At 55.4% G+C, this 14,494-nt stretch overlaps 1 protein-coding gene across 1 annotated transcript in view; it reads right to left on the bottom strand.

Annotated features, from left to right (window-relative positions):
• Window positions 1–14,239, bottom strand: part of HDAC7 (histone deacetylase 7) — a 29,757-nt gene extending 15,518 nt beyond the window's left edge. The window contains 10 exon segments of the mRNA XM_014548606.1: window positions 331–458; window positions 594–709; window positions 1,263–1,374; window positions 1,676–1,778; window positions 1,879–2,066; window positions 6,001–6,051; window positions 11,663–11,755; window positions 11,758–11,778; window positions 14,112–14,178; window positions 14,180–14,239. Coding sequence (XP_014404092.1) covers window positions 331–458; window positions 594–709; window positions 1,263–1,374; window positions 1,676–1,778; window positions 1,879–2,066; window positions 6,001–6,051; window positions 11,663–11,755; window positions 11,758–11,778; window positions 14,112–14,178; window positions 14,180–14,224 — 924 coding nt within the window. The 5' untranslated portion in view covers window positions 14,225–14,239.
• Window positions 14,240–14,494: the final 255 nt, after the last annotated feature.

The raw sequence follows: 14,494 nt of genomic DNA, 5'->3' as shown, positions 1-14,494 counted from the left end.
AGAGGGGGGCACAGTCAGAGGCCAGGCAGTAGCCAGTAGCCAAGAGGGCCGCCTCTGCTTCCTGCTTTCCTCCCAGAAGGGCAGGAAGAGGGCAGGCCACCACTAGTCTCCCGGGCCTTTGCACACTTTTTAAGGCAATTCTTCTGGGCAGCTTAGCCAACAGAGCAGAGGCTGGCTTTCAGCCCCAACTCACCCCTGGCAAGTGTGTAGGGCACACCCTGTACCAGCACCCACGGGAACCCTGAGGAGGGGACCCATCTCGGTGGGACCTCACCCAAAAGGACAAGATCAGTCACCCCTGCCTGCGCCCGTGCCCCGCTGCTGGCCCTCACCTCCGAGGGTCTCGGCAGGCCGCCGCCGGAGGCTGGGAGGGGCGCTCTCCTTTCTGAGCAGCGGGTTCTTCCTCCGCTCCAGGGACTTCTTGGGCTTGTAGCGCAGCTTCAGGTTGGGCTCAGAGACTATGGGAGCACCAGTATTACTTGGCCCCACACCCACCCTCCTCCCCTCTGTCCATGAGCCCTCCCTCCCAGTCATCCCAGTTCAAGGCCCTCCCCCTAACTCGTGAAGGGTCCCCGCCTGCCTGTCCCACTCACCTGTCTTACGCAGAGGGTGGTGTTCTGGGGGGTCACTGGGCAGGCTGGGAACAGGAGGCAGGAAGCTGCTGAGCATGGAGCGGGTGGCTCCTTCCGTCTCCAAGGGCTCGAGAGTCCTGTGGGGTGAGTGCCAAGGCTGCTTCAGAGGGATGGGGGTGCCCAGAGGCCTGGCCGCAACCTCATTCCTCAGCATGGCCACCGGACCGGCCAGGGGAGGTGGCAGCCGGCAGGGGGGGCAGGGTGGGACTGGCAGGAACAGGGGCCATCTCCAGGTGGCAGCATCAGGCCACCCACCCTACCAGCAGCCAGGGTCCCAGACACATTGGGGACCGTCTCCCCTGAGAGGAACCTGCTCTAGGAACCAGGGTGCTTTTGTGCTTAGGGGAGACACAGAAACGAGAAGGGACTTGTGTGGAAGAAGAAAGCCAGTGTGGGTGGGTGTGTGCACAAAGATGGAAGCCTCAGGTGGGGGGTGGGGAGGTAACTAAAGAAGAGAGGAGGGCAGGTGTCAGTTGGGAGAGGGGACTGGGGAGGTATTACTAAGGGAGGTGAGGCATAAGGATCAGGTGGTAAGCAGCTGGGAGAGGGTAAATGAGTGCTCACAGGTGGACTTATAGGGAGGAGAGGGCATGGCAGGGACAGGAAGGAACAGGTGGGAGAGAGCGTTACCTGTAGGGAATGCTGGGGCTACTGGGATGGACTGTCCTCTCTAAGGCTGCCTGCTGTTTCTTCAGAATCACCTCTGCCAACTTCTGCTTGACTACACTGCTGGCCACAGCGCCTGCGGGGGGTGGGGTGGAACCATGAGTGGGGCTGGAGTGGGTGGACAGGTGGCCTGCCTGCACATTTTCTGCCCATTGCCTTTCCACACCCCTAGTATAGTACGAGGTGTCCCAGGATTTCTCAGGCAAGAGCCAAGCCCGAGGCCCCACCTCAGACACCACCCCCATTTCTACCCCACCTACATTCACAGACAGAGCCCAGCAAGCAGAGGGCGACCTGAGCTGGCGTCACTACCACCCCAGCCCTTCTGTGCCCAGGTGGGTGGGCCATGGACACAGGCGGGAGGCCTCCATCCTTACTTCGCTTGCTCTTGTCCTTATTGAGAAGCTGCCGCAGCTCTTGCTCCTGCTGCCCCACTGGCAACTCAGGCATTGGCGTGTCCATGGAGAGCTGTGGGCAGGGCTGGCCGCCCAGGAAGGGGCAAGGAGTTAAGGACTGAGACAGGGTCTGGGGGGAGGCTGAAGGGAGAGAGGGGGTTTGGGGGCTGAGCTCCTATCTTTACCCTCATGGGCTCCACCGAGCGATGCTGCTGCAGGCCTGCCAGGAAGAGGTGGTGGTGCAGGTGCTGGGGGTGCTGCAGGGCCAGCAGCGCGGGCTCCAGTGGGGGCTCCACCGGGGGCCGCTGGCCCACCCGCAGGTCCATAGGCTGGGGCTGAGGGCCTGGCGTGTCTGCGTGGGGCCTGGGGCAACCTGAGGACACACAGAAAGGAAGCAGAGTCAGCTGAAAAGTCTGTATGCAGGGGCAGGTTACAGCCTCATGGCCTCCTTCAGGCTCACTTAACTCAAAATAACAAAACATGCTCTAAGGGCCTTTTCCTCACTCCATCCTCACCACGGTCCTAGAGCAGTGATGGCGAACCTATGACACACGCGAACTCATTTTTTTGGTTGATTTTTCTTTGTTAAATGGCATTTAAATATATAAAATAAATATCAAAAATATAAGTCTTTGTTTTACTATGGTTGTAAATATCAAAAAATTTTTATATGTGACATGGCACATATAGAGTTAAGTTAGGGTTTTTCAAAATGCTGACACGCCGAGCTCAAAAGGTTTGCCATTACTGTCCTAGAAGGTAGGTATTTTCAACTCCATGTCACCTATGAGTAAGGAGGTGATCTCAACTGTCCATGGTTAGACTATCGCTTGTGGGGTTCGAATTGAGCCTCTGCTTTTCCACTAAAAGGCCGAGGCTGGGGTTGTGGGGACCTAGAAACAGCTGAGAGCCCTTTGGTGGTACATTCTGGGCCTTGCTCTCTCCTTCCCTTCTGCCCACCTGGAATGAGGATTTGACCCAGTTGCCCCCAATGAGCTGTGCTCAAAGACAGAGATCAGACAGGTGCACAACGACCCGCCCCCCTTATTCGGCCTCCAACCCCAAAGGGCCTCAAAGGCCCTCTCAGTCACCACCCTCCCTACTCAACCGCAGGCCATAGGATAAAGAAGTGATGCCTCGCCCTGGCCAGTTTGCTCAATGGTTAGAGTATTGGCCTGAGGACTGAAGGAAAGGATCACGGGTTCGATTCCAGTTAAGGGCATGTACCTTGGTTGCAAGTTTCCCAGCCCCGGTAAAGGCCCATGTATGAGGCAGCCAATCACTGTGTCTCTCTCGCATAGATGTTTTTCCTCTCTTCTCTCTCTCTCCCTCCTCCCTTCTGCTCTCTCTAGAAATCAATGGAGAAAATGTCTTCAGGTGAGGATTTAAAAAAAAAGAAGCGGTGCCTCAAACCTGCAGCCAAGCCCTGGCCACCACCCAAGGGCTGCACAGCCCATGTGCCCCTGGAGCCTGCTCTAGGGTGCCCTCCCGCCAGCTCTGGGCCTGCAGTGGTGAGGACACGACTCAGGTGCCTCTTCTCGAGTGTCCTCTGCACCCACGCCAGGAGCACCCTGCCAAGCCTGTGGGTGCAGGGGCTATTTATAACTAGCTGCCGGACCAGGTTCTCCACCAGCACAGCCAGCTGAGCCAGGTTGGGCTGAGCAGCCGGGGATGCTCCCGGAGAAGTGGAGGCAGGTCAGGGTGGGAGCAGGTGCCCTCAGAGCACACAGCGCTGAAACCTTTCTGAAGAGGCCTGCTTCGGCTCCTCCAGTGCTGAGCCACCCCCATCAGGGCAGCCCCAGGCTGTCCCTGGGGCCTGAGGCTGTGGGGGGCTGAAGGCACTGTGGCAAAGCACCAGCCGGGGAGTCGGGAAACACGGCCTCCAGGCCCAGCTCAACCATTACTAGTCACTGTCCTAGCCTCTGTAGCACATGTGTACATGTGGCTGCAAAACCTTCTCACCTCATCACCACCATAGGCCCTGGGAGGTGGTTGTTACTCTTCTCTTACCCCAAATAAGGAAACTGAGGCTCAGCTAAAGGCCACCCAGCTCCGAGCAGACTGGGAGCATGGGTTCCGGTCCTGCGAGGCCAGTGTTCCAGCTCCGTTCCCCCAGTGACTCTCAGCAAGTTGCCGCCCCTGGCGGGTGTTTCTCACTGGGCACAGAGGAGGGGCCGACAGGAGGCTGAGGCTTAGGGGCACCTGCTCTAACATTCTCTCACCACGAAAAGGCAGAGAGGGGCAGAGCAGGTGTCAGAAGACCAGAAGGGATGGCTGTGCACCCAGATGCAGCGCGTAACTGGCAATGCACAGCTTCAACTCCCGGACCCCTTGTTCATGTATCCATCCAGGGAACCCGTACTGGGCACAGAGGAGGGGCCGACAGGAGGCTGAGGCTAAGGGGCACATTCTCTCACCACGAAAAGGCAGAGAGAGGGGCAGAGCAGGTGTCAGAAGACCAGAAAGGATGGCTGTGCACCCAGATGCAGCCCGTAACTGGCAATGCACAGCTGTGATTCCCGGACCCCTTGTTCATGCATCCATCCAGGGAACCCGGGCATTCTGGTTGAGTATGGGCCTCCAATGCCAACACACTCCTGTCCCAGGAAGGGTCTCCGTCCTTCCTCATCTGGTGTCCTGGCTTTCTGGGGTGACTTGCCTGATGATGCAAGAGGGCTTGCAGCTGTGGCTTCAGCCACACACGGACCATGGGCAGCCCATCCCTCACTCCCAGCACCTCCAGGGTCCAGAGCAGAAGTCTTCTGGAAATGGCTCTGCCTAAAACCCTGGGAACGGCTTGCAGGGGGATTCAGCATGTGCAGGTCTGAACCGTCTGGTGCTAACCCTGCTTTTTTCATCTTTTCTCCTACATCTGAACATAAATCCTCCATCTCAGCCATCGGCTCCCATCCTGTCACAAGCCCATGTACCTTTTGTCCTCTGAGTTTTGCTTACAATGTCCCCCTCCTGGTGCTGTCCTCACCCTTTAATTCTACTTTTCTAGGTCCCACCCTTCCAAGCCCAGCTAGAATCTTCCCTCTTCTCTTCCCTGGACCCAGCCCGGTGCCACATGGATTTCAGTGACATTGACAGTTCTGTGCCCCACAAGCACTGCGTGGTCTGAGGGAAGCCCCAATGTCAGGGACTTGGTTTTGCTTATTGCTCCCTATCCCAGAACCTTGGACCCAGCCGGTGCCACATGGATTTCAGTGACATTGACAGTTCTGTGCCCCTGAGGGAAGCCGCAATGTCAGGGGCTTGGTTTTGCTTATTGCTCCCTATCCCAGAACCTAGAACAGTGCCCAGGACATGATAGGCACCCAATAAACACTGGTTGAATCAATAAATAAATCTTTGTATCCCCCCCAAAAAAATGCATAGGAAGGTGCCCCTGGCACAGAGATGGGGTTAATTTTTCTTTTTCTAATTTCTATATTTAATTTTTAGAAAATTACACATCTATGAAGACTAAATAATAATACATGGTGAATTTAATGTTTCTTGAATAAATGGATCAACACATTAACCAGACGTCCCCTCATTTGGCACTAGTCACATACTGCAGTTTGCTATTACTTTTCTTTCTTTGTGTCCTATCTCCCCAGCCTCCCTGTAAGCTTTTGGACAGCCAGGACGGATGCAAAGAGGACACCTGGCCCTCATTTCTCCCTGCCATGTGTAATATTCAGCATCAGGTATGTAGGTAGTAGGTCCTCAGTGGATACTGGCTGAAGTAAGGGAGCCTCATCCAGCCCCAGCCCAGGCCCAGCCCACAGGCATGTCCTAACCAGAGCACCAGCAGGAAGTCCACTCCCCTCCTTGCTCAGCACAGCCTACACGTAATAGGAGGCAAGGGAGATGAGAGAGCCAGGAAGAGGGGTCCCTCCCCTCCTACCTGAGCAGCACAAGGCATCCTCCATCCTGCAAGAGCTGCCATGCCCTTGCAGAGCTGGCGTGAGGACAGAACGAGCCAACAACTGAGAACATGAGCCCGACGGGAGGCAGGGGCCTGAGTATAAATATGAGCTTCCCACTTGCCTTCCTGTTTCACCGCATCCTGCCTTTCCTCTTCCTGTCGTGCTTCCTAGCACTGGGGCTGGCCTGGATCCAGAGTGGCCTCTTTATCTCCACTCCTCACCCTTTTCCCATGCAACCCCAATTCACCCCCTCCCCCAGAACCCCAACCATCTGACTCTCTGGCAGATCAGCCAGCTCCCCTGCCCAACCACTGCTCAGCTACTCGCCCTCCTCATGTCCTTTCCACCCTCAGCTCCCACTTCCCACCCAGTCTCCCTCAGGATGCTTACCTGTGCCAGGGGGACTGGGGCAGTGGGCACCCGGGGTCACCTGGGTCCCATCTGTAGAAAGAAGAGAGATGGAGTGAAGGGGCTGCAGGAAGGGGGCAAGGAAGAGGGAGGGAACATGTCCAAGCCAGGCAGGCCCCTGGCTTGAGCCCTCCAAAACCTGGCACCTCCAACAGAAGCTCACCAAAAAGAGAAGACTCCATCCCATTCCTTTCCTCAAATCCCCATGCCGGATGACAGCGATCCTCAGCTCCCTCTTCCTCATCCAATCTCCTAAGCGACTCAGATAGCTCACCCTGCGGGAGCTCAGTCCACAGCAGGAACCCAGGGAGGCCCGTTCACCCAACAATGCCCTCAGCCCTCCCAATGTGCTCAGATACAATCTTCCCTGGGCCCAGGCTCCCGTAGCCCCAAGGGAAAGAAGGGGCTGGGAGGTGAGGTGGGGCCGGAGTGGGACAGCAGGGCTGGTGAGACCTGTTGAAGATGCCAAGAGGGAGGAGGAGGAGGAGGAGGCTTGGAAAAGGGGACCTGAGCCCACTCAGAGGCTTCACAGTGGGGGAGGGACTAGGTCATGGCCTGGAGGTCAAGTCAGGCCTGGTGGGAGCTGTAAAGTGATAGGTCTGGAATGCGCAGCCTAAGGACCCCATAGTAGGTACCCCTTTCCTCCTACTGCTCCAGCCTGTGTCCTTCAGCCAGCCCCCCGGCCCCCGGCCCCCCGCCCAGAGAAAGAACTGCTCAGCCTTTTTCTTGAATAAGTTGTAACAGAAGTGGTTCCTTCTGGAAATGGCCACCTGTCACAGCCTCCTAAGCCCAGCTCAGACCCCTCCCATTCAGAACCCATGAAACACCACGGCAGGGCCAGAGCTGTGAGCAGCAGAGAGGCCCTGAGGAGTATAGAGACTGGATGGGGTGGGGGAAGACAAGGTGAGTCCAGAGGCCACCTGTCCAAAGTGGACACTTTCCCTCCTGCTGCCCCAGCTCAGGGTCGAGGAGACAGGAGGCCAGGAGATTGGAAAGCTGGGAGGGGGCGTCTGGTGGACACACAGAAGCCCTCCTTTGGCACAAGGAATCTTTTCTGGAGGACAACTGGTGAGTGCTGCTCTCTGGGCTGTGTCTAAGGGGCAGCCACAGTTCCTCTTCCAAAGCTGAAAAGGAGAACTCCCTGCAGGCAGGCGCTGGGGGAGGGGGCAACTCCAGGCACAGAGAGACTCCCAACAACTGGCTTCCATCACCAGGGCCCCGAGCTTTGAATGACACTATTTGGGAGGGAAATACCACTCCACCTACTCAAACTCTGCCCATCTTTTGAAGTCCAGTCCACGCCCATGTCCTCCTGAAGCTCATCCTGACCTCCCCTGGCTTCCCAGAGCAGCCATGCTGTGTCCACCACCTGGACACTCCACTAATTAGGGTCCCTGGGTGTCATCTGTAAGCCATGCCCATCTGCACCTAACACCTTGCTGGGCACACGGCGGAAACTGGTGAGTGGAACATAATGATTCTCTCCTGGCCCCTTGCCTGGGACAGGGCATGAACATTTCTCAAGGTCTGTGAGCCCCAAGGAACACTGACGTGGGAGGTGGCCTCTCCACCCCAGGACGTGGTAACCCCTATCCCAGGTTCTCTCAGGACCACCTCTCTCTTTTGCAGGACCTGGTCCCCCAAGACAGGTTTCTGAACCAGGCTCCGGGCTGCACTCTCAGAGGCCACGTCCGGCCTGGAGTCCCTGCCTCTGGGGAATTCTCTCCTACCTCCATGGGTCCCTGCCTGAGGCCTGGTCAGCAGCCTTCACGCTCTGGAACAGAACCCGGTTCTCTGCGCTTCGCTCCCCTGGTAACTGCGGATTCTGGACACCCTGCACTTTCTGGAGGAAAACTAATGGCCCTGAACTCTGTAGTGTGTGGCTGCCTGGCCCCAAAGGGATGTTCTGTGATGCTGATTGATGGTCTACATTCTGTTCAGAAAAAATGTGTGTGAGTGTGTGTGTGTATGTAAGTGTGTGTGTGTGAGTGTGAGAGAGAGAGAGTGTGTGTGTGTGTGTGTGTGTGTGTGTGTGTGTGTGTTGCCAACAGGGGCTGCTTCCAAAAGCAATTCCTGGAAAAAAGTTCTGCTTCTCCCCTAAATCCCTGGCTCCGTGCTGACAACTTCTGAGTTCAGAAGAGCCCAGAACAATAGAGAAAAGATCCCGGGAACAGCTTTCCTGTGTCCCAGAGGGAGGAAAGGTATTAAAAGGGACACAGTCGGTGGTTGAACTGAAACCAGAAAGTGAACATCCTGCATCCTAGGCTTGGGGATAATGCAGGGGACCCCTCTTCTCCTTGGCCCCTCTCAGAGCACTGCTACCACTAATTTGGGGTGAAACTGTAATAAGATCAGGAGTGAATGGACCTGAGGGACCGAGAATGCTTCATAGGGCTGGATCCTTCTCCACACATCTCCTGGCCAGGGTGGGGACCTCTCCTTTTTGGAATCCTGGCTGCCCCCCCTCCCCCGATTTCTATCATCTTGGGAAGCAGCTGTAGTCAGGCTGAAGAGGCAGTTTACTCAGCACCGAGGCACTGGGCCTACCGAGTCACCTCCCCAAACCAGAACACCTGCTCTCATCCAGAACCAAAGAGCCCCAGAAATCCTGCTCCAGTGGTCCACCCGGGCCCTCAGCAACCTCCAAAGCAGACACAAAAGCCACTCTTCTATCCCTGGGCACCTGCCCGAGCTGCTCTCCCCTCCTACCTTGTTGTCTTGGGCCCTTACCTGCCCCGAAGAAACCTGAGCCTGCCTGATCACCTGCTCCCCCAGGGGTGGCAGGCCCCTGGTCAGGGAGAGGGCTTCCCGAGGAGCACTGCCACCCAGAAGCCTCCTCCCATCACCTCCAAAATCTTTCTTAAGCGGTTCCACATGCCTGGCCTCCTGACCAGCTAAGGAGGCCCAGACCCCAACAGCCAGAGGAGAGCAGGCAGCAGCAGCAGGAGGCCAAATGCCAGGTCAGGGCTGACCCCTGCCCGCCCCACGCTGCAGCTCCGACACAGGCGGGACAAAGCTTGACTCCGTATTTGGCTGGCAGAGAAGAGGAAAGCTGGGGGGTGAAATGGCTTCAGGAAGATCCCAAAATAAACAAACACAAGAAAGAACAGCATGGTTGCCAGACCTCTCTGACACAGCGAGGGCTGAGCTCAGAGAAGCTCTTCTTGAAGGCACTCAGGTCACAGAGTCTGAGAACTTTAGGAACAGTGGGCTTTAGAGACTGTTCAGGCTAACACAGAGGAGGGAAGACAGAGGGCAAGGGCTGGGTCCCGGTCACCTGGCAGGTCAGCGGCACAGCCAGGCCAGATCAAACCCAGAAAGTTAACCCCAGACACAGGTACTAAGGACCTCCCTGTGAGGTCACTCATCTGGGGGTTGAAGAGATGGAAATAGAAATGAAATCTGGTTCTCACTTTCAAGGAGTTTAAAATAAAGCACACTTTTTTTTAATTAAAAAAAATGCTACGTAGATACTAACAACTTTCCAAGGAGCCTCAAGAAGTATAAAGCAAAGTTCTCGCTCATCCAACGCCCTTGAACTTCCCTAGAATCAACCCCTTTTGACAATTTCTTGAGTCTCCCTTCCAGAAATTCTCTTACTAATTTTCTTGGCACGAAGCTGCCTATTGCTCAGATTTACCCAGAACCCAGGGAGCTGGAAGCTGCCTGGAAACTCCTGCCACATGAAGTCATGGAAGTGAGGGTCCTCAGAGTAGAGGACATTGGCTTTGAAGTCAGATGGACCTGGCTTCAAACTCTGACTCCCTCAGTGACCAGCAGGGAGAGCCAGGGACACGATGTAACCTGGCCAAGCCTCAGCTGCCCCTGTAATGAGCGGATAAGAATATCTGCGTGGGAGCAGTCATCTGAGATGAACCACGCTGTGCGTGAGCCACCTAGCATGGGGTTGGTGCTGCCTTCATGGCTGCGATCAATACTGCTTACCCCTGAACTTGCCTGCAGCCTCTCTCTGGCACATGCACTTCATCCTCCTCTCCTCTACCACAGTCCATTTTCTCCCGGACGCCGACCCCAGCCCCATCGTGTATCCCATGCCTCTCCCAACCAGTCTCATCGCTTGCTCTTCCATCTGAACTTTTGTAAACTAACACTTGACTGTGTGCCCGGAGTTGCTCTAAGTGCCTTACATGTGCTACTTCATCTAACCTTCATGACAAACCAACAAGATGGTTACTGTTTTTATTGCCATTACATAGATCAGCAGGCTGAGGCCCAGCAGTGTTGTCTGAAGTCACGTAACTTGGAAGTGGCTGAGCTGGGACTTGAGCCAGGCAATTGGGCTCCAGAATCCAAGTTCTCAACCAACACACCCAACTGCTTCTCCCCAACACTTTTTCTCCCCGCAGGCCAGCAAGGGGAGAGCAAAGGCAGGACCTAGCTGGGCACCGGGTAAGTCGCACAGCCCCCAGAGACCCCGACCAGCAGTAAACCCCACCCCTGCTGCAGGCTGGAGGGGAGAAGCTGCCTATTTCAGTTCTGGGCCCCGCGAAGACAATCCTGAAGAATCACTTCTTGATGGCAACTGACTGTTGGCCTCCCAGATTCACGCAATGACTTCAAACTGCGTGTGGGCACGTGGGGCTGGCAACGGGTCCGGGGGTCTTGGAGGAGCACCCGCTTCATTTCCCTTGCTCTCGAGTGCTCTGCCGTATGCCTTCTCTAGAGGCTCCCAGGTCCCTCGAGGCTCTCTCACTAGCATCCCAAAGCAAGGTCCACAGTGCAGGCAGAGGGACCAGCTGCCCACAGGGGCAGAGGCGGGGCTCCCAGGTGAGCTGCCTGGGACGTGGGGCTGCCACGACAAAGGCCTCCTGTCAGCCTAAGGCGAGGGGACTGGAGCTCTGCAGGCTCAGCAGCTGCACGCCAGCAGGAGGCTGGATGTGAGAGCCGCAAGCTGGCCCTCCAGCCTTCGCAGCAAGCCTGCCCCTTTCCCCGCGCTGGGGCCGGGTGGCAGCTATTTTTAGCTCTTGACACCTGGGTATTTTGCAGCCGCAGGATGTCCGGTTTGGAGTCTCTTTCTGGGAATCCCGCAAGCGGCTGTTGTAAACAGCCCCACGCAGCGGTGGCCAAGCTGGGAGCCTCGCCCCCCTCTTTCTGCTGTTTGAGATGAATCAAACAGGAAGCAGACGTAACCATGGCAGCGGCAGCTTGAGCTCTCCAGGGGTGGGAAAAGCGCCCTCCCTGGCTCCTTGCCCAGCCCCAGGTCCTCTTCCACTCCATGCCTCTCATGGATGGAGACCCCTGGACCCTAAGGCAGGGAGAACTGGGCATGCTGAATGTGGGCGGCAATCGGTTCTCGGGACTAGCACTCTCTGGAGAGCCTCACAGTCCCTTAGCAAAGAAAAATGGGGTTTCCTCCAAGCCCTGCCGGCCTCGGGGGCCTCTGGGACCCACCACTCGGTCCTCCCAGCCTGCTCTTTGTGAAGGCGTGAGGGCAAGAGCAGAGCTACTCGCTCAGGCAGGCAGCATCCACTTCCTGTCACCACAGCCTTCTTGCAGCAGGGGAGGCCTGCCCTGCCACTTAGGGAATTCCTGAGCAGGCAGGCTCCCCTAGTCCCAGCCCTTGGTCCAGACTGCCCCACTTTCGCAGGTCCTGAAGCACTCAGAAGTAAAAGTTCCCACTTACTCTCACTCCTCGCTCCAGTAGTTCCAATCCCTAAGACAGGAAGTTCGCCTGAATGTCTAACCACCATCATTCCTATCTTAAGCAAAACATCCGAGCAGTCAAGATGGGAGCCCCATCTGTAACATGAGAAGAGGTGAGGTCCTGTCAGCTTCTGCTTTTGTCTCCCCCCTCTCCCACCTCCTGGTGCTCCACGTAAACCAGCTACTCCCTCTTAGCAGACAGTCCTAGACAATCTTTCTCAAGGGCCAGCGCTTGCCCCAACAGGAAGCATCGTCACTGCCTGGGCTACCTCTCAGGGCCTCTCCTTCCCCCCTCAGAGGTCTCATAGTCATTCACTTGCCCTCCTCCTTGTTCCCTCGGCTCTGGGCCCTCCAAGGACAGACCCTGCCTCCCTGTGTGTGTAGCCCACTCCTGCTTGCCCGCCCATCTGCCTCTCCCTGCTGCACGTGAGCCAGGAGAGGGGCCTTCCTCAGCGCCTCTCACCAATGCCAACTAAGAGGCCACTCAGCCACTCCAGAGACTGCCAGGGAAAAGTTTAAGTTACATTAATAATTATCGTATTATAATTATTAATGTTAGTAATGATCAACAACCATGTATTAAATGTTCACTGTGTGCAGGTTACTGTACTAGACATCTCTCTTTTACTATCTTGTTTGGTCCTCAAAACAACCCTATTAGGGTAGATACTATTATACCCTCATTTTACAAAGAAGGAAGCTGAGGCTCAGGGAAATTAGGGAAATCACACAGATGGCAAGAGGGCTCTGGGACTCCAGAACCTGAGCTCATCATCACTACACTGGTGTGCACAACTAGTTCCACCCACCTCACTGAGGGCCCACAGGGCACAGCAGGGGCGCGGCCTCCGAGGCCTGGGGGTGATGCCCAGTGCCAACATGTTCCCACAGTGTGCTGGTCTTCCATCCAGAAAACATCCACAACAAAAATGAAAACAGAGAATAATCTCTGCATGTGTCCCTCACATGTTTCTGGTCTCCAGGAGGCACTCCCCAACTCCATCTTCACTCCCTTTTTCATCCTATATTTTTCCTGCTTTTTCAATGTACATGTTACCACTTTGTTTCCTGTGCACTGCCTCCAGCAGGGTATACCTAACCAAGCAAACCTCCCAGGGCTGCAGGGGAGGATCACAGGCTGTGTGGAAGCACTCTGCAAACTGTGGGGCCTACAGAAATGCAGGTTGCATAACCACAGCAAGTCACCCTTCACAGTGAGCAAACTCCCTTGGGAAGAGATGCTGTCCCGCGCGTTCATTCTCTCTCTCTTTCTCTGATGCTGTCCCGCGCGTTCATTCTCTCTCTCTCGCTCTCTCTCTCTTTCTCAGGCCACACAAACACACACACACAGCACCCGTGGGCTGGTAGAAGGGATGGAGCACCCACTAGTGTAGAAGGGAGCACCCACCTTCATGGCAGGCTCCTGGGGACTAAGAACACAGCCAAAGGGCCACTGACACCCTTGCACCTGGTTTAGGGGAAGACAGAGGCCATTGCGGGGATCCTGGCTTGCTCCATGGCCTGGGAGCATCATGGGTATGAGTCTGTGAATAGCAACAAGCTATTGATGAATGCTGGCATTAACAGGGAAGCCACATTAATATTAATGGCAGTAAATACCCTGGAGATTGCCATCCCACTTAGGCCTCGGTAGCTCCCTTATTTTGCCTGTTATTTTTGGAAGATGGCCAGTGTTTAGGGCAGATTCTCCAGGTGACATGACTCCCTTTTGTGGCCAAGGCTGCCCTTAAGACTTGGTGAGCCGGATTTTTCCAGATCACAAATCCAGCCAGGGTGCTTACACTGCCTTCAGGGAATGCAATAGCCAGATGCCTGGTCCTGGGTACTGATTTGGACAAACCAGATGTGAACAATTTCTGGCCAACTGGGAATTCAATGAAATGAAAAGTGACCTTAGTGGAAGGTGGAGAGCACTGCCTGGAGGAACAGCACACACAATGTAATCTCATTTAGGTAAAAAGCATGGCGTACAAAGGCCTGTCAGGAAATGGGAAGGTGTACACCCAGGTATCCTGGCAGGGATCTCTGACAGCTGGGATTGCGGAGGTTTTATTTAGTTTTTAATTTTTGTTTGTCTGTGTTGTCTGATTACCTGCAATGAACATAAACTGCTTCTATAATAATAAAAACAGAATACACACACACACACACACACACACACCACACACACACACACACACACACACACATACAAACAAATATCAACTGACAGCCAATGGGTTGCAGAGTCAAGACCCAACCTCTGGTTCCCAGAGACCCAGACCACTGGGCTTTCATTGACTCCATGTATTGAATTCTTGAACCTCAAGTCTTTTGAGGTTCTAAGTGATCTACAACCCAGCGTCCTCTGCCTCTCCTGAATCACACAGAGGACCTAGCACAGGGCTGGGCACACAGTCAGGACTTACTCGATGAATGCCTGCAGGCTGAATAATGATCATTTACTGAGAGAAATGCCTTCTGCCTCTTCCAGGGGAGCTGTGCTGGGAATACTCACTGCTGACATCACTGACCTTCCCATCCCTGCTCTGCCTCATATTCATCTAAGAGCTGCCAGGGAGGGGCTTAGCGAAAGGTCACCCCAGCAGATGCTGGCAAGGTGCTCCACACGGGGCCATCAGGGTGGTCCCGTCCCAGGCCCTCTCCAATGCCAGCTGGACTCAAGACCCTCAGCTCCCCGGCGTCCTACCTCACTGGGGAAGGCTGGGAGCAGTGAAGTGAGAGAGGAGTCCACCCTATGACTTCTGGCTCCAGATGCCTGCTGCTCCAGGCCCTTATGGGTGGAGGAATC

The sequence above is a fragment of the Myotis brandtii genome, unplaced genomic scaffold, assembly GCF_000412655.1.
Source record: "Myotis brandtii unplaced genomic scaffold, ASM41265v1 scaffold517, whole genome shotgun sequence".
NCBI lineage: Eukaryota > Metazoa > Chordata > Mammalia > Chiroptera > Vespertilionidae > Myotis > Myotis brandtii.
This window is presented reverse-complemented; position numbering and strand designations above follow the sequence as displayed.